This window comes from Lepidochelys olivacea, assembly GCF_965140295.1.
Source record: "Lepidochelys olivacea isolate rLepOli2 genome assembly, chromosome: 9".
Taxonomy (NCBI): domain Eukaryota; kingdom Metazoa; phylum Chordata; order Testudines; family Cheloniidae; genus Lepidochelys; species Lepidochelys olivacea.
This window is the reverse complement of record NC_140419.1, coordinates 61,708,762-61,728,615: the sequence shown is the minus strand read 5'-3', so window position 1 is coordinate 61,728,615 and position 19,854 is coordinate 61,708,762. Positions and strand designations below refer to the sequence as shown.

General features: G+C 49.1%; 1 protein-coding gene across 1 annotated transcript; it reads right to left on the bottom strand.

Moving 5' to 3' along the window:
* Window positions 1-4,902: 4,902 nt before the first annotated feature.
* RBMX2 (RNA binding motif protein X-linked 2) lies at window positions 4,903-16,790 on the bottom strand. The gene is made up of 6 exons (XM_084639361.1): window positions 16,661-16,790; window positions 15,966-16,081; window positions 12,240-12,291; window positions 11,837-11,966; window positions 9,375-9,555; window positions 4,903-6,467 (listed from the first exon to the last, which is right to left on the bottom strand). The coding sequence occupies exons 1-6, from the start codon at window positions 16,663-16,665 to the stop codon at window positions 6,007-6,009; spliced, it is 945 nt and encodes a 314-aa protein (XP_084495487.1). The 5' UTR covers window positions 16,666-16,790; the 3' UTR covers window positions 4,903-6,006.
* Between the last annotated feature and the right edge of the window lie 3,064 nt (window positions 16,791-19,854).

Here is a 19,854-nt window from a genome sequence, read left to right as displayed (position 1 = left end):
AGGGCTGTGTAGGGCTCCAGAACAGCTATGGACCGCCCTGAGCACAAGAGTACTGTAGGAACCCATTCTGCAATGGGTACAGGGCCAAAAGAAACAGGACTTGCTGCCATTCTAGATGGTGTGGCACCCATGAGTGTGGAATACTTCAGAGGCTGTGGCTTAGGACCAAAGGAGAAATGGTCTGAAGTAAATAGGATGAAATTCAGCAAGGACAAATGCAAAGTACTCCATTTAGGAAGGAACAATCAACTGCATACATACAAAATGGGAAATGACTGCCTAGGAAGGAGTACTGCAGAAAGGGATCTGGGGGTCATAGTGGATCACAAGCTAAATATGAGTCAACAGTGTAACGCTGTTGCAAAAAAAGTGATCATTCTGGGATGTATTAGCAGGAGAGTTGTAAGCAAGACACAAGTAAGTCTTCCCCTCTACTCCGCTCTGATTAGGCCTCAGTTGGAGTATCATGTTCAGTTCTGGGTGCCACATTTCAGAAAAGATGTGGACAAATTGGAGAGAGTTCAGAGAAGAGCAACCAAAATGATTAAAGGTCTGGAAAACATGACCTATGAGGGAAGATTGAAAAAATTGGGTTTGTTTAGTCTGGAAAACAGAAGACTGAGAAGGGACATGAACAGTTTTCAAGTGTGTAAAAGATTGTTATAAGGAGGAGAAAGAAAATTTGTTTTTCTTAAACTCTGAGGATAGGACAAGAAGCAATGGGCTAAAATTGCAGCAAGGGAGGTTTAGGTTGGACATTAGGAAAAGCTTCCTGGCAGGGTGGTTAAGCACTGGACTAAATTGCCTAGGGAGTTGTGGAATCTCCATCATTGGAGATTTTTAAGAGCAGGTTAGACAACCACCTGTCAGGAATGGTCTAGATAATACTTAGTCTTGCCATGAGCACAGGGGACTAGACTAGATGGCCTCTTGAGTTCTATGATGCTGATGTTAGTCATTGTATCACGTGTGCTCTTGGGGCCTAGATTCGCCTTCTCTCCTGCTCCCTGCATTCATCTTTCTGCCTCCTCCTCTTCCGAGTGGTGACCTGCTTCTTCAAACCATCAGTGTTCCACCCCCCTCCCCATCCATCGAGAGTTGAGAACCTTGATTTTTTTCCTCTTTTGCATTTGAAGAACAAGTGTTGCTGATGGTTTAAGGAGCCATTTTGTAAGGAGTGTTAGTGCAGAAACAGGTGGATGCTGACTGTTCTACAATGGCACCAGCTCATTGGGCTTTCTTCTTCCCCTGAGAAAGCCCAATTAGGGAATTTTTTATTATTATTATCTTAACAACATGAAGTGTTGATAAATGTTATAGTGAAATGCTTGACCACACTTTGGTTAAGATACAAAATATGTTTAAGAGACCAAACAACCAATGTCAGATTTATTACTATAAGCCAATAAGAATATAGTACAGGAGAAAGGTTCAATATGATACCAATCTTCATTAAGGCACCTTATGCAGCGTTGTTACATTCACTTTACACAGCAGGTATGCTCCCAAAGTTACACCCTTCAAGCCATCTTTTTATACCCTACCTGTTTACAAATAAAAGGTACGTTATATGTCATCTGAAACTAGATTTAACTATTCAGCTTTCTACCTTATCTTTCTGGTACCATGGTGTACCCCTCATCTCTTTGTTCTGAACACAAGTGTGAAGGCACCTCCTAGATTTGTACTACAGTAGAACAATCATATCCATCCTGTTCCTCTGGGACGCTCCAGTATTGACCTGTGAAAATCCCTACCTGTTGCTATGGTAAAATCATCATAGGTCCTGATCCAGACAGCTTTTGTATCTATTTAACCCAAGCTTACTTCAACTCATGCAAGGTATTATGGGATACTTAACATAACTGAATTACAGTAAAGGTATAGACCTATTTAGACTACATAACTGCTATAAAATATTTCTGCTTAATGCATACTAGCATATATGGTGCAGATAATACCATATACATGCTAGCCAGCATGTATTAGTCAACATGAAGATACCAACCAACCACATCTATGGACCATTATTCACCTGAATGGACTGATAGCCCTGGTATGTTTTTCTCAATATAAGTTTTAGTTTAAAACAGCTTATTCAATCTAAAGTTTATTATTTTCAGTTTCAAATTGAGTGAAGATAGCAGAAACTTATTTAGCTGCCATTTGCTACAGCAAAACATCTAGATAATCTAGAAACATTTCAGACTCAGGAACAGCATTAAGACCCATAAAGGGCCTGTTAATCCTATCCTTTCTGCCCAGGTGAACAATGCTGGTGGCTCCAGCTGGCCATTGCCCATTGTGACATTAGCTTACAGAAGTCTGCAGGATCCCATAGTGCTGGAAACTGGACCACTATGCAGAGGGACTGTTCAGAATAATAACTGACAAGGTTTGAAGTGATAGGAGAACTTAGCCATTACATGCAGGGTCAGCAGAGGACCGTGCGCTGCCCAGGCCCTGGCCATATAAGCCAGAACAGTGCCTCACTCATCTTGATGGAGACTATCTAAGATACTCCTTGATAACAAATGTTGCCATTAGAGTATAAACTATTTCACTGCTTAAAGCAGGGGTCTCAAACACGCAGCCCACTGGGTTATTTCCTGTGGGCCGCCAAGCTCCCCACGCCCCCGGAGTTATTTCCTGCGAGCCGCCAAGCTCCCCGTGCCCGCCCCCCAGAATTATTTCCTGCAGGCCACCAAGCTCCCCTCCTCCCGATCCCCCTCCCCCCGGTGCGCCGTGTCCCAGCTCCTCTGCCTACCTCCAGGCACTTCCCAACACCAAACAGCTGTTTGGCAGAACTTAGCGCTTTCCAGGGGGGAGGAGTGGAGAGCCGCATCTCAAGGGAGGAGGCAGGGATTTGGGGAAGGGGTTGGAATAGGGCCAGGGAGGGGGCAGAGTTGGGGTGGGGACTTTGGGGAAGGAGTTGGAATGGGGGTGGAGAAGGGTGGGAAGAGGCAGGGCCTCATGGAAGGGGTGGAGTGGGGGCGGGTCCGGGGGTGGGTGTCAATGATCATCGAATCATAGAATATCAGGGTTGGAAGGGACCTCAGGAGGTCATCTAGTCCAACCCCCTGCTCAAAGCAGGACCAATCCCCAACTAAATCATCCCAGCCAGGGCTTTGTCAAGCCTGACCTTAAAAACTTCTAAGGAAGGAGATTCCACCACCTCCCTAGGTAACGCATTCCAGTGTTTCACCACCCTCCTAGTGAAAAAGTTTTTCCTAATATCCAACCTAAACCTCCCCCACTGCAACTTGAGACCATTACTCCTTGTCCTGTCCTCTTCCACCACTGAGAATAGTCTAGAACCATCCTCTCTGGAACCACCTCTCAGGTAGTTGAAAGCAGCTATCAAATCCCCCCTCATTCTTCTCTTCTGCAGACTAAACAATCCCAGTTCCCTCAGCCTCTCCTCATAACTCATGTATTCCAGACCCCGAATCATTTTTGTTGCCCTTCGCTGGACTCTCTCCAATTTATCCACATCCTTCTTGTAGTGTGGGGCCCAAAACTGGACACAGTACTCCAGATGAGGCCTCACCAATATCCAATAGAGGGGGACGATCACGTCCCTCGATCTGCTCGCTATGCCCCTACTTATACATCCCAAAATGCCATTGGCCTTCTTGGCAACAAGGGCACACTGCTGACTCATATCCAGCTTCTCGTCCACTGTCACCCCTAGGTCCTTTTCCGCAGAACTGCTGCCTAGCCATTCGGTCCCTAGTCTGTAGCGGTACATTGGGTTCTTCCGTCCTAAGTGCAGGACCCTGCACTTATCCTTATTGAACCTCATCAGATTTCTTTTGGCCCAATCCTCCAATTTGTCTAGGTCCCTCTGTATCCTTTCCCTGCCCTCCAGCGTATCTACCACTCCTCCTAGTTTAGTATCATCTGCAAATTTGCTGAGAGTGATGTAGCCCTCGGGCCAATATACTAGTCCTCATGTGGCCCTCGTGGTGATTCAAGTTTGAGATCCCTGTCTTAAAGCATGTAAGAAATGAGAGGGATAATCACAATGTGCAGCTCTGCACAATCTTCTGTGAGTGACAGCTTCTTTCAGCACCACAAGTGCTGGGCTTGGGTGACATCCCCTCCCCCCACTCTAGGAGCCAAATTCCAAATTCCAGGAACCTAGCAGAGCCCAGTGGGGTATCTATTGCCTCCAAAGGGGAGTGAAGCTTAAGAAGCTCAGCAGGGTACGAGTTTGGGTGAGGGGAAACCAAGCCCACAAAAGGCAGCAGAGTCCATGAGTGAATTTGAACCCCACTGAGCGGGAGCTGAGAGAATGCACAATACACTGCAGATGGCATTGTGTGCTAGCACAGCTTGGAAAAGTAAGGACCTAGCATACAGGAACAGCTGGGTGATATTCTCTGGGCTGTGTTATACAGGTGGCCAGACTGGATGGCCATAATGGTACCCTCTGGCATCTAGACATTAGAACACTGCTCAGCAACAGGGTACGGGGACCATGGCAGGTTTTACCATGAGGCAGACTGCATTTCTCTCCCTGCTCTCCAAGGAATACAAGCTGTATTGGGCCTCTTCCCTCAACGGTTTACAGGTAGCGCTTAAGACTGCTTTCAGACCCTTAAAATAAAAACATACAAAATTAGAATAGTATCTTCCAGTGCTTCGTACAAACTGTCATAGTGACAGGGTGAGCTACACCTCTGATCCCTCTCTGATCTCTGAAGGCACCCTCCTGAAGTCACAGGCCTTTATCTTCCTTGAGGTGGACTCTGACAGTTCCCCTAATCCTAGGCCATGCCGTGTGGTTAACCACTCTCTGCATCAACTGGGCTTACCAGCAGGTCTCACTTGGCACCTGCAGTTCCTCCCTTCAGGAGCTTGTGAAAGCACAGAATACAGTGACCCAAAACATTCTCATTTAAAATCAAAAGTATTGTTTAATCTTAACCGTAGGAACAAAGCATAGCATAGTTTTAAAAACAGAAGTCTACATGCATGTCTATCTGACCTAGAGTCCTGGGCAGGCCTACTTCACACCCCGACCGTCTGTTCCCCCATCCTTGAAAGACTGTCTTTGTAAAACCAGCCAAAGTTCTTTGTTCTCAGTTCCCCAGACTCAGGCAGCCCCGCCCCTTTGACAAACTCAGCAGGGGATTGGAGGTAGTCAGCCTCTTCTTAAATAAACCCCTTGTATTCATACAGCAGATCCCCTTACTGCAATCAGACACACATATAAAACTAAGTATTGATAAGCAGCCCCAGATTGGTCACACACACTCTCTCTCAGGGATGACCTGAAGCAGGCCATTTGTTCAAAGTAGTTTTATTATTCCTAGAATAGTAAAACAGCCATAGATCTGGAGAGAGGAGGTAAACATTAAGTGACATTTAAAACAGTAAGCTATCCTGACTCCACAATGCAACACTTGGGAATTCATGGCAGTAGCAAATGGCCACGTTAGAATTCCTCAGGTGACATAAATCCAGGTTATATGGACTACTGAAGACACATTCACCACCTGTTTCAGTTTAGGCAGGGAACCCTCACCAACAGAACTGATGACACAGGTTATTTCTGAGAACTACAGGGGCCAGCATGCTCTCTTGACAACAATGAAGTGGCCAGACAAAGCTCATTATCTGGGAGGCATCTCACTGTTAACACCATAGGGCATTTACTGTAGATTGCAACTTGAGTGTGCGCCCCAGACCCCAGCCACTTCCACCAGCTAAGACAACAGCAGGAGGGTGCCTGGCTCTCTGGTCCTTGAGGAAGGACTGCAGGAACGAGGAGCAGAGATACAAAGCTGATGGAGGAAAATAGGGTGCTATTTCACTGCACTCACAGAGGCACAAATGCTTGGAGTTTAGTAGGAGAGAGGCTTCGAAGCAAGCTTAGAAATGGATTAAACAGGCGGGGTTTTCCTCCCCCCTCCAATTACTAGCTACCCACAGTATTTCTCCACAGGGAGCACCAGTGGCCTGGAGTACTGCTCAGTCTGCAGCCACAGGACAAGCAGGTCAATAGTGGCTGGAGTCCCGAGAGCTGGACAGCTCTCTTTCCCTGGCATGCTGGTCCCTGGTGCTTCTCTCCCATCGCTCTCTTGATCTAGTGCCTAGACATTCTTCTTGTCTGCTGCTGTGGCCTTCCCCCTTTCTGTTCTTGTCTTCTGCCTTTTCCTCCTTCCAGGCACTGCTCAGACCTTTCTGCTCCTGGTGCCCCTTGTCCCCTCGTCTCTCCACACCTCTCTTGCGACACTGCTCTTGCTCAGGTTCCTCTTCCAGATAAGTCCTGCTTGCATGCTTTCGCCCAGACCCATTCCGGGACTGCTGCCTTGGGTTAGCATATTGGTCATAGGCAGAGTCTTCCTTTTCCTTTTTAATCCAGGCTGTAGGAGACAGCTCTCCTGCAGGGAGGGCCCTCTTCACACTTTGCAGGTCCCTCCTCTTCTCCTTCTGCTCTCTTTTGCTCTTCACTTTATCTGAAATACAGATTGATCCCTGTGAGAGAGAGAGACTCATGCAAGCACTGCCTCAGCCTCAACTCCGCATGTTCCATTCACCCTAGAATGTTTTTCTTCCAATATTTCCAGCTCCTGACCACAGAAGGCTCCTAGCCTCCCATGCTGCCTTCACCCATCCTTCCCACCACTCCATGCTATCAGCACCCCTAATTAGGAAGCTCTCCCCCATTCCCTGATTTCACACTGCCCGCTCCCCTCCCCCCGTTCCAGACACACACACACAAGCTTCCCAGCTAGGCTGTGCAGTCACATTTTGATTTGACTTGGTACCATCTGCTGTACCAAGTATCTGAGTGCAGGGATTACTGCAGTCCATCCTTAACACATTTGTACTGGTTTTCTTTAATAAGAATTAAGATATCCACCCAGTGGGTGTGTTTAAGACAGAGATGCTCGACTCCAAGGAGAGGGCTAGATTCCATGTTTAATTAAGTGACATGGGGCAGTGTACTATACAGCCTCCCCACCATGCATCCATAGCCAAGCTTCCTGGTGTCAGTGGGCATAGAGAGAGAGAGAGAATGTAGATCCATTAGGTAGTAACTATACTTTATGTATTTAGTTTTATTGCCACATTCAGCACCACTCAGTGGGAAAATCTGCTCTCCATTAAATCCAATACTGTGCCTGCCCTGCAGTTCTCTTCCTTTGCCATCCTTTCCCTGACTCTCTTCTGTGATCCCTATGCATTCCTTCCCACAGACCTCCCTGTTCCAGCCTCTAAAATGATTAGCAGTTAAATAGTTAATGTTCACACTGAAGCATTAGCACTGGGCTTTAAAGTTGACATTTCAAAAGAGATTAATAGAGAGCCAAAGAGCTCACATCTAAGCCATTGTTTCAGGCTCTCTGCACACTCAGGCAGGTATATCAGCTACACTCAGTAAACATTTTGAAAGTTCCCTGAAGCCATGAGGGCTTAAAAAAAACCCCTTACCTTACTTTTTCAATATAATAGATTTTAAGGCCAGAAGGGACTACTATAATCATCTAGTCTGACTTACTGTATAACACAAACCAGAGATCCTCACCCAGTTAACTGTTTCAAGCCCATAAATTGTTTGAACAAGAGCACTTTTTTTAGAAAAGCATCCGGTCTTGATTTAAAGGCTTTCATAGATTCCAAGACCAGAACTAACTATTGTGATCATGCCATCTGACTTCCTCTATAACACATGCCATGGAAAGGATTCCTGTTTGAACCAGAACATTCAAAACAAAACAAAAAAAACACATCCAGTCTTGATTTAAAAGTTTCCAGTGATACAGAATCCATCATAATCTTTGGTAAATTGTTCCAACGGTTAATTACCCTCACTATAAAAATTTTACACCTTTATTTCCAATAGGAATTTGTCTAGCTTCAACTTCCAGCCACTGGATCTTGTTAGACCTTCATTTGCTACACTGAAGAGCCCATTAGCAAATATTTCTTCCCCATGTAGGTACTTATAGACTAATCAAGTCACCCCTTAGCCTTCTCTCTGTTAAGCTAAATAGTTTGAGTTCCTTGAGTATATCGTTATAAGGCATGCTTTCTAATTCATGGCTCTTCTCTGAACCCTCTCCAATTTATTAATATCCCTTTTGAATTGTAGGCACCAGAATTGGACACAGGATTCCAGCAATGGTCACACCAGGGCCATACAGAGGTAAAATAACCTCTCTAATCCTACCTGAGTATCCTGTTTATATATCTAATGATCACATCAGCTTTTTAGGCCACAGCATCACACTGGGAGATCAAGTTCAGCTGATTATCCATCATGCTCCCCAAATCTCTCTTGGAGTCACCGCTTTGCAGGATAGAGGCCCCTATCATGTAATTATGGCCTACATTCTTTGTTCCTAGATATATACATTTAGATATATTAAAACACATTGTTTGCTTGTGCCCAGTTTACTAATTGATCCAGATAACTCTGAATCAGTGACCTGTCCTCTTCATTATTTACTACTCCCCCAATTTGTATAATCTGCAAACATTTTGATACTTTAAGAAAGTGATAATTTGATACTTTCTTCCAGGTCATTGATAAAAAATGTTAAATACCATAGAGCCAAGAACCGATCCTTACAGGGCTTCTTAGAAACACACCTGAGATTATTCCTCATCTCCAATTATGTTTAGAGACCTATCAGTTAGCCAGCTTTTAATCTATTTAATGCGTACCATGTTAATTTTATATCTGTCTACTTTTTAAATCAAAATGTCATGGTACCAAGTCAAAAGCCTTACAGAAGTCTATATATATTACATGAACACTATTACCTTTATCAACCAAATTTATAATCTCATAAAAAACAGAGTAAAAATGATAGCTTCCTACCATTGGATATGGTTGTGCCTTCTTCTAACTTAAAGAAGTTTAGATTCTGCACAATCTGATTGTGTCAGGCAAGCCATATAAGGCCCACATGATATGTTGAAATGAGACAGGCAAGTACCTCTAAGCTTTAAAATCAGGAACCCAACCCCCTTCCCCCTAAACCCCACTGCTCTCAGGTGTAGCTCTGCAGCCAGCCAGGAGCTTCAACTGAGAACTCTGTGCATAAAGGATCCATCTGGTAAAGCAGCGCGTGCAGGTTAGCTATTACAGCCCCCAGGGTCTGGAAGGCGGGAAGGAAAGGGCGGGGGAAAGAGAGGAGAGGAGAGAGATCCACAGCCAGCAGAATGAGGACAGAATGCAGGACAATGGATTCCCCTAGCAGGATGGCAAAGGACAACCTAGACACCAAGACTATGTCTCCCCATACTGTTCCCGTTGGCAAGTGCTTGTTTGTGTTGCTCGATGCCTTGTAGGATTGAGGAGTTCTCGCATGGTGTGTTTCCAGGATTAGGATTCTGGTAGGAACATGCTTCACCTTTGTGCTTTTTCACTGGTACCTCACTGTCTTCTGAGGAAGAGTCAGATGAAGTAGGTGGAGGAGTTTTAGCCCCACAGCCTCTCTCACGTAGGACTTTTGTTACATCATCTATATCCTCAGAGTCCTTTGGAGGGCGATAGTTAGCGACATGGTCCACCCGAATTGTCCTTCCTTTTATCTATACAAAGGAAAGGCTGGATTATTAGTAAAGTTGCCAATAAACCCACAAGGCTACAGAAAGTACACAGCACACAGGCGAAAGTCACAGGACTTGGGCTCCAAGCCTGAGCTCAAGACCTCCTTCTTTCACGCATGATCAGGCTCCCTCTTTGTGATTACATTGGTAGGGGTCCTGTTACAAACCCCTGCCATAGAGAACATGCCCTGCCCCAGGACTCAAAGTAGAGCCATTCAGACACCAGAAGGCCAGATAAATCCAGCGACAGTTTGAAATATCCCCTATCCAAGCATGGGCAGCCATGAGCTCCCCCTATCCCTGCACCCCACTCTACCACAGCATCAGATGACTGTGGGAGACATGTCACCTTCCGTGGCCTTCCACACTTGATAAAATACTCCTACGTATCAAAAAAGTTATCACTAATACACTGGCAAAATAATGAGTGACCCCTCAGTGCTGTGAGCAAGAGGGCTTTGCAAAGAAGAGTATCCAGCCAGAGCCCAAAAGCCAGGGGAACACTCCTGGGACAGTCATGTCAGAGGGGTTTCCTTGTACAGAGAAATAAGATGCCACCAAGAAGCGTAAAAGGGGAGGTGGGTCCTAATCCCTGGAGTTGGATGAGAACCAATATATATGTTAGGGCAGGGGTCCCCAACGCGGTGCCTGCAGGTGCCATAGCACCTGCCAGGGCATTTTTGTGCGCCCGCAGGACACCCCGCCGCCGAAATGCTGCCGAGAAGCGTTGCCGTTTCTCAGCGGCATTTCAGCGGCGACACTTCTTCCCGCTGCCACTTTTCGGCAGCAGCATTTCGGCGGCGGGGTGTTTGGCGCCCACCACAGTCTTCTGGGAATAGCATATTGCTATTCCCACAAGAAAGGTTGGGAACCACTGCGTTAGGAAGAAACAAGAAGCAGAGAGGGAGAATCTGCATTCCTAGACCTCAAAGAGAGTCTGTAAGACTGACAAAACCACATGTCAGTTCCAAGGCCCAGGATATAGCAGTTTTTGTGAAGCAGGGTTGCAATGACACTCAGAGCAGGTGTGGTACTGATTTGGAGAATGAGTAGGTCTATGACCAGAAAGAAATCTCATGACTCTCCCTGGGACTAAGGCCAACAAAATTGTATGAGGCAGTGGGTGCCAACAGGAGTCCAATGTGTCCATTGATAAAGGGGGTGTCAGCAGCAGCTGGCTCACAAAAGCTTTAGAAACACTAGCAGACACAAGGAGAAGGTTTATCAAGGAGATTGAGATCTTATCAGATGTCAACAGCATTCTCCTTGGAGAGCAAAAATATCTTTTGCTGAAGAGCTCAAGCCTAAAAACAGGGGTTAAATATGGAAGTGCCTTCTCTGCCAGAACTCTAGCACATTCTGGGGCAAGTGAAAGGTTCAAGGGATAAGGTCACAGGTCCCGTTTTGCAGTATTGTCTGCCTGCAAAATGAGCCTCTTTAGTCAGTGAACTTCAGTGTGGCGTTTCGAGACAAACTGACTCCTCCACTCCTGTTATTTCCTATAACCACTTTGCATGACCCACATATACACTTTTTTGTGAAGAAGTCTCTTCCAGTTATATACACTGTTGAGTACTTCTCCTTCCCCACCCCCTTTGGGGCATTTCTGTCCCCACCCCCAGATCTATTCCCTGTAACTTAGAAGCTGCCACCTCCCTTGTGCATCCCAGCAGCGGCGGGGGTCACTGAAAAGAAGCCACCTCTGACCCTAGTACTGGGAGGCGTCAATGTGGTAGGGAGGAGGAAGGAGCCTGCTTTCACAGCAGGAGCAGAGAGACTGGACAGGATCCTCCTTCCAGGTCACATTGTGGGGCACTGTGAGGCCAGCTGTACAAAAGGCTGATGCTAAGGTGGGGAGAGGGATAAGTGCCTGGGATCAAACACAAGCTCCCTTCACAATTCTACTCACTCCATCTTCTGCTCCATACCTGAGCTGCCCAAGGTGGGTAGCTGGAGAGATCCCTTTGCGAGTTATAGAGGAAGCTGCACACTGGAGGAAACAGCTCTGAAGGTTGGATCCAGCCCATGTGCCATATTGGATGTCTCTGCTCTTGTGGCACTAATATACTGCTGTAATTCCCTCTGCAGACACTATGGGAGCCACAAATGCTTCTAACTGTGCACTCTTGGACATGAAAAGAATGGTGAACTGGAGCTCTGCATGCCCTAATGTCATAGCACATAACAGCCCTATACTAGCAGCCAATCTGGGCACAGACAGGGCTTTATTTAAAGGCAGGTCTCTCTTCTTTGACATACGAACCTTGATCCCATTAAAGTTGTCAACAGCAAGTATGGTGCTTCTCTGATCTTCATAGCAAATAAAACAGAAACCTTTTGATTTTCCAGTCTTTTTATCTCGCACAAGATTAATGTTCACAATTTCTCCATATCTAGAAAGAAAAAAAGTGTAGTCACAAATGCTTAGTCTTAGCACCAAAGGCCAGGGAAATGACAATTCCATGGAAAACCTAATAGGAAAAGTGCAACAGAGAAGGAAAAGTCACCAGCCCTCAAGATTCATCCTGCAATGATGGGGGGTGAGGAGGGAGGGGCGGTCTCTGAGAGGCCACGTGTCATGCAGTATCAAGGCATAACACCAACCATTTGGCCTCATGCTGCAACCCTGCTAAACTACTGAAAATGAGAAATGAAATTCCACTTACTGTGAAAACACGCAGATGATATCACCTTCTGTCAACTCATAGGGGAGACCTCCTGCGGAGAAGGAAACAGGTGTTATGCTGCTCAACTGAATAGGACTGTAGTGCAGCCTTTCTTCCTGGCCTTGCGGATTACCATGCCAATCTCCTCAACCCAATATGCCTCTCCTCTGGCTCCCATACTCTAAGCAACAATTCTTCAAATATTCAAGTCACTTGATTTATTCAGAACAATATCATAATGCTGAAGAAGTTCTACAGAACTTTCTTAAATGCATAAAACAATCTTAATTTAGACCCAGGTCTGGAAATTAACACTAGAGACATGGAGAAATTTGGATTAACCTCATTATAGAGAAAATCAGATTTTTAGAAGTACTCAAAACCCAATGCTTTTAATTCTTTTGAAAATCTAATTCCCAGGGGTGGGGACTGAGCACTTGAAAATCTGGTCCAGTATATGCAACATGGACAAGTTAAGGTTGATTTGACAGCTTTAACTTTGCATTTCCTGATGTGGGTGTTTGATTTTGTATCCTCAATGTTTCTGCTGATGCAAGTTTTGCATTTAGTTTGTTTTTTTAGAAAACAGTTAGGAAAAAGGGTTATCCCCTTATTGTAACACTACAGAATAGAAGAATTACATTCTGTAGATTTCTTTAGGCATTAATCTTTACCACTCTTGATACATAGTTACAGCACTATCTCTTCAAGCTTTTGTTTCTTCAACAGCACCCCAAGAAGTTAGGCAAATTATTTAGAGAGTAATGTGACATTTCATCCCCACAACCCCTCAGTAAAAGTATTCCTCACTGGGGATTTATTCACAGAGTGTGTGAACTTCAGACATTTGGTTACCTGAAGACCAAGAGAGCCCGATGTTCCTTTTGAAAAGAGACACCGTAAGCCTGAATTGCTTTGAAACTAATTTAAAATACTTCAATTTTCTGAGTGAGCCCCCTTTAATAGTACACCCAAGACTTTAGAAGTGGTTATGTGTTTCTGCTTTCCTCATCACGTTTAGGAGGATTTTATGGACCTTTCCTTCAGCCTTCCTGCAACCGTTCCTCTCTCCGCACACCCCTGCCTGTAGCTTTATTGCTGCTGTTATAGCAGAGTGAGGGGCAGAGCATGCATATGAGCAATGCCATTGTTCTAGTGTAGGAAAAAGACACTGCACTGTGTGTTTAAGTGCACTGAGAAGACAAGGATACAAAGGGAAAGAGTAGAGAACAAAACATAATAGTCAGTGGATCTGTGCTATGCCTTAACATTTAAACGTGTTTTGGGAGGTATCCCTTCAGTGTTCTAGACCCCCAAGGGGTCCCACTCTTCCTCAAGGATAGGCCACATGGCCTCAACGCCTCCAACACTCAAACCTCTGGGTTCCAGCAGTCCTGTTTCCCTTCCCCCACTCCCATGAGTGTTGCCCAGCAAATCCAGCTGAACTAGACTCCTGTTCAAGAGACTTTTCCCCTGTTCAGGGATCAATGCATCTCAGCAAGTATTTGCAGAAACACTAGGCTACCTTTCAAAACAGAGTAGGGTTTATTAGTCAACTGAAACACAGCATCAGGAAGTCTGTAGGTTAGTGAAGAGAAGCAAAGGTTAAGACATAGTCCATAATGGCCAATGCCATGTTTCTCTTGAGCCACGCTGCTAGAAGTCATCTTGGTTTCCTTTCTCTGCCTGTCCCTTTGTCTTAGGTCCAGGAGAACCTGCTGTCTCTCTCTGAGCCCAGTACTTCTTACCAGTGGTACTTCTTACCACCTACTGTAACTTCCCCACATTGTCTTCCCAGCTAAGCTGGGAGCCTCCCATTGATAGCTGTGAACTGTTCAGTCACTGGGGTTTCCATTGTCTTAGTCAACTGATATGAGTTGGTCCCAGCCAGTCCTGAACAACCCATTCATGACACCCCATACAGTTACATGACAAAACACCTCAGGTCTCCTGCTCTTTCCACTCACGACATGCATCACTGAGGGTAGGTCTTCACTACCAATGTTAAAGCACTGCCGTGGCAGCACTTTAGCATGGATGTGTAGTCACAGCACCAGTGCTGGGAGAGAGCTCTCCTAGTACTGTAAAAAAAAAAACCACCCCCACGAGGGGAGCGTGGCTCCCAGTGCTGCCAGAGCGCAGCTCCCAGTGCGGCTGCACTGTCTATACTGCCACTTTACAGCGCTGAAACTTGCATCACCAAGGAGGATGTTTTTTCATACCCCTGAGCAAGAAAGTTTCAGCGCTATAAAGAGGCAGTGTAGACAAGGCCTGAGAAAAGAGGGAAACTAAGATGCATATTAGAATCATAAAAATATCACCAACATTCCCACACTTGTCACGGTACAAACAAATATTTTCCATTGAAAGTGTTATTTTCATTATTAATAGTAATAATATTTGTATTATGGCAGTGTGTAAGGATCCCAGTCATAGACTAGGACCCCACTGTGACAGGTACTCTACAGACACAGGACAAAAAGACAGTAACTGTCCCCAATTTAACACAAGACAAGAGACAACAGATGGACAAAATAAACAAATGGGGGAGAATTAGATAAACTTCCTTGGAAAATTATTCATAAGTGAGAACTAGGAGTTAAACTGAAAGTGACCTTACAACCTTACCCACAGAGTTAGTTACATTAATAATCCATTCAACTACAGGGCATGATGTTAGCAGAGAGATGATGGGGTGTACACTGCTAAAGAGGGTAAAATAATTTGCCAGCCAGAAGAAAGGGTACTTGGACTGGAGCAGTCAGGATATGTGTGGAGGATGCACAGGCTAGTTAAACAGCTGGAACTGTAATTGCTTAAGGGACTTGTATACTAATCTTCAGTTATGCAGGGTTCAGTTTACAGATAAGTTAGAGTTGTAGATGTTCAGTTTAAGTCAATGGGAGCCACAGGAGTGCGCACTCTGAAAAATCAGGGCCTTGGGGTATGTGTCCTCACTGTCCTAAGAGTTAGCCCTGCGTAGAGAGGTACCTGCAGGACATACAGGTAGCTGAGTGGAAGTTCCTCTTGTGGATAGCAACTACTAAGGAAGCCAAGCCGTCTGCATGACACACACAGAGAGATGTGCAGAGAGTTGGAGATTATTACACCTTCTGAGAGAGCAGAAAGAACATCCTGCAGCAGAGACTGGCTATACTGCAAAAAGGACAGAAGGGGAAATGCTATTTTATCTCAAATAGAAAAAATCCAACTGTGAATACCAGCCTTTTACCAGCCAATGCAGGCTGAATGGATGAAGAAAAACCAGTGGCAGTTGGCAACATGTGGATAAGAGAAGTGGTTCAAGATCAGGAACCCAGAGCTAGAGGAACAGAAGAGATTACACTTTCAGAGAACATGCCCATCATGACAGCACGTCCAAATATAAAGTCTATAACCTGAACCTGGGAGAGCTAAGAAAGAATCCTGAAGTCCTGGGAAAGAAAGAAATTCTAGAGCTCCTTATTCCTGAGCCTCTTTGGGCCTAAAGCATATCAAGACTGCATGATCCATCCCCTGAGCAATATACCAGAGAGGAAGACCCTGAGAGTCCTTGCACCCACAACATGTTCTCTCAGAGCCTCTCAACAGAGACTGACATTGTTACAGGACACAGCAACAGTGAAATAGACTTCACTTGGTGCTCAGCCTCCAGAGCTGACTCACAGAGGTCATGGTACAGGACCTGGGGGAACCAGCACCAAGATTGCTGTACCAAGTACATACCCACGAAGATCCAGGCACTATCACTGTACTCTGCATGCCAGGACACCTTCTCCTGTACGCCCAGCTCAGCCTCCCGTTGATTCAGCTCATTGATCAGTTTCACCTTCGTCAGGGGGCTTCAGGGCAAAGGCCAAACAGTTACCAAGGTATGGACATCTCCCTGTCCAATGCCTCCCTCCCTCCACACACAGCCCCTCCACCCCCTCATACAGTCAGCCACAAACACCCCCTGTATCCCCTATACAGCTCCCTGCCTCGCACATATCCCCATGCAGCCCCCCTCATGAACAGCCCCCACCCATATGCCCTATGCAGTCACCAGCCCCCCACATATCCCTATGTAGCCCCCACAAACAGCCTCTGCCCCCACATATCCCCTTACAGCCAACCACAAACAGGCCCCATTCCACCTATGTAGCCTCCCGGACCCTCACATATCCCCCATGCAGCCACCTCCAAACAGCCCCCATACTCCCTATGCTGTCTCGCTCCCCCCAAACAGCCCCTGTATCCCCCACAGCTCCCTGCCCCCCACATATCCCTACGCAGCCCCCACAAACAACCCCCCGGAACCCCCTAGATAGCCTTCCACCCCCACATACGCCTCAAACAGCCCCTATAATCCCCTACGCAGCCCCCTGCCCACGTAGCCCCCACAAGCGGCCCCACCGGGAGAACGGGTCCCTCAAACCTACTTCATCGTGGTAACTACAAGGCCCCCAGCTCTCGCGCACGCGCACTTCCCGGGAAGCCCGCCCGGAACGCGAGACCGCGCGCTCCCGGCGGTAAGTCCCGCCCCTGGGCCGAGCTGCGCGCGGCCCTGTTCGTAGCCACTTGCTGGGTGGGAGAAGGGAGCTGCTGGGGCGGCAGGGGGCGGAGCGAAAAGGGGGCGGGGGCCCGGCTCGGCTCCTCTCCTCAGCGCGTTGGGAGCGCTGCGCTAGCGGGAGCTGCGTCCCCAGGGCCCGCCCAGGGCCAGTCATCGCCGACCGGAAGTCACGGCCCCGGCCAGGGCTGAGCGCCGCAGAAGCCTGCGCCGTAGCCACGGCTGAGCGGGGCGCAGGGGCCCAAGGGCTGCGCGCCTGGAGGGCTGCGAGCGGATTGCGGGGCTGGGTATCTAGAGGGTGTGGGGGGATGGTGGGTGTCTGGCTCAGGGAGGCAAGAGGCTCAGAGTCCCCGGGGCAGGCAGAGGGGATTGTGCGGGGGGCTCGGGGTCCCCGGGGCAGGCAGAGGGGATTGTGCGGGGGGCTCGGGGTCCCCGGGGGAGGCAGAGGGGATTGTGCGGGGGGCTCGGGGTCCCCGGGGCAGGCAGAGGGGATTGTGCGGGGGGCTCGGGGTCCCCGGGGCAGGCAGAGGGGATTGTGCGGGGGGCTCGGGGTCCCCGGGGGAGGCAGAGGGGATTGTGCGGGGGGCTCGGGGTCCCCGGGGCAGGCAGAGGGGATTGTGCGGGGGGCTCGGGGTCCCCGGGGCAGGCAGAGGGGATTGTGCGGGGGGCTCGGGGTCCCCGGGGCAGGCAGAGGGGATTGTGCGGGGGGCTCGGGGTCCCCGGGGCAGGCAGAGGGGATTGTGCGGGGGGCTCGGGGTCCCCGGGGCAGGCAGAGGGGATTGTGCGGGGGGCTCGGGGTCCCCGGGGCAGGCAGAGGGGATTGTGCGGGGGGCTCGGGGTCCCCGGGGCAGGCAGAGGGGATTGTGCGGGGGGCTCGGGGTCCCCGGGGGAGGCAGAGGGGATTGTGCGGGGGGCTCGGGGTCCCCGGGGCAGGCAGAGGGGATTGTGCGGGGGGCTCGGGGTCCCCGGGGCAGGCAGAGGGGATTGTGCGGGGGGCTCGGGGTCCCCGGGGCAGGCAGAGGGGATTGTGCGGGGGGCTCGGGGTCCCCGGGGCAGGCAGAGGGGATTGTGCGGGGGGCTCGGGGTCCCCGGGGCAGGCAGAGGGGATTGTGCGGGGGGCTCGGGGTCCCCGGGGGAGGCAGAGGGGATTGTGCGGGGGGCTCGGGGTCCCCGGAGGAGGCAGAGGGGATTGTGCGGGGGGCTCGGGGTCCCCGGGGCAGGCAGAGGGGATTGTGCGGGGGGCTCGGGGTCCCCGGAGGAGGCAGAGGGGATTGTGCGGGGGGCTCGGGGTCCCCGGGGCAGGCAGAGGGGATTGTGCGGGGGGCTCGGGCAGGCAGAGGGGATTGTGCGGGGGGCTCGGGGTCCCCGGGGCAGGCAGAGGGGATTGTGCGGGGGGCTCGGGGTCCCCGGGGCAGGCAGAGGGGATTGTGCGGGGGGCTCGGGGTCCCCGGGGCAGGCAGAGGGGATTGTGCGGGGGGCTCGGGGTCCCCGGGGCAGGCAGAGGGGATTGTGCGGGGTCCCCGGGGGAGGCAGAGGGGATTGTGCGGGGGGCTCGGGGTCCCCGGGGGAGGCAGAGGGGATTGTGCGGGGGGCTCGGGGTCCCCGGGGCAGGCAGAGGGGATTGTGCGGGGGGCTCGGGGTCCCCGGGGCAGGCAGAGGGGATTGTGCGGGGGGCTCGGGGTCCCCGGGGCAGGCAGAGGGGATTGTGCGGGGGGCTCGGGGTCCCCGGGGCAGGCAGAGGGGATTGTGCGGGGGGCTCGGGGTCCCCGGGGCAGGCAGAGGGGATTGTGCGGGGGGCTCGGGGTCCCCGGGGCAGGCAGAGGGGATGGTTCTGGGGAGGTAGGGCGGGTGCAGTGGTACCCCTGGTTCACTCTCACTCCTACACACCCATGCGGGTACCGGGTGCCCAGCCACAGGGCACAACTAGAATTTGCCTAAGGGGGCTGAGAGGCCTGGGTTCCCCCCTTTGCATTGCAATGACCGAGCTTCCCCCTCCCCTCTCCTTCCTTCCCACCAGAGAAACCAGTATGGTGAGACCTTTTCCCCCATCCCCTATCCTCCCACCAGAGACCCAAACTAGTTGAGATCTCTCCCCTCCAATCGGAAAGACCAGGACCATCCAGGAACTCTCTTCCTGTCCCCCTTGTATTAGTTTAGATCAGTGGTTCTCAACCAGGGATATGCATTTTCCTGGGGATCCACAGGGTTTTCTAGGGGCTACATCAACTCATCTAGATCAGTGTTTCTCAACCTGGGGGTTCGCAGGATGGGTTTAGGGATGGTGCAAGTGGAGGGCTCGCGTTAGGAGATGGCAAGCAGGGCAATTGTCCCAGGCTCCACGTGAAGCTCAATTACATGTGTCAGCCCTGGGCAGCAGGGCTCGGGTTTCAGACTCCTGAAAGGGGTACAGTAATCAGGAAAGGTTGAGAACCCCTTAGATGGAATATATAGGCCCAGAGAGTCAGAGGTGTTGACGTGACCTGTCATTGTCCAACATTAAGCAGTGTTAAAACACGGTTTGGGGTTTGGTATACAGAGACATCAGCCTGCTTAATGTCTGGGCAAACATGCCATTAAACAACCTTGTAACCTTTTATTAAAGATCCAGAAAGTGAAAAACAGTTAAAGCATTTGAAATGTAAAGTATCAAGTAAGGCTTTCATTTTAACAGCATACCTTGTTCCCGTTCCTTTTCCCTGTAGCTGGAGAGAGTTTTTAGCGGGAACCCCTTCCCCCCCCACCCTTATTTGACAGTCTCTTAGGGGTTTTGAAGATGGTAATTTCCTTTTTGGGGGAAAAAAGAAGTTAGGTAGAGATGTGTTGGGGTTGTTGATATTCTTAAAGTTTGATCTCATTTCCTAGAAGAAAAAACATGCCAAACATACAAAAGAGGAGAGAAAAGAACAGCAAAGATAGAAAATGCAGCTTCTGCCTCTGGTGTTGACTCTCACTTATAACCTCATTGCTGGAAAAACACAGGCCCAGCACATGGTTTGGTCAGCTACTCCAAGACCTGGCAAATGTGTAACAGCGTTGGACTGTTTAGGGCATTGCTTTTAGCTGCCG

Bases quoted from the DNA above. Each gene is read 5' to 3' on its own strand.
- RBMX2 (XM_084639361.1), bottom strand. The intron at 11,967-12,239 runs GTAAGTGGAATT...TTTTCTTTCTAG, and splicing joins ATCATCTGCGTGTTTTCACA to ATATGGAGAAATTGTGAACA. The intron at 9,556-11,836 runs GTTCGTATGTCA...TCCTTTGTATAG, and splicing joins ACAACTTTAATGGGATCAAG to ATAAAAGGAAGGACAATTCG.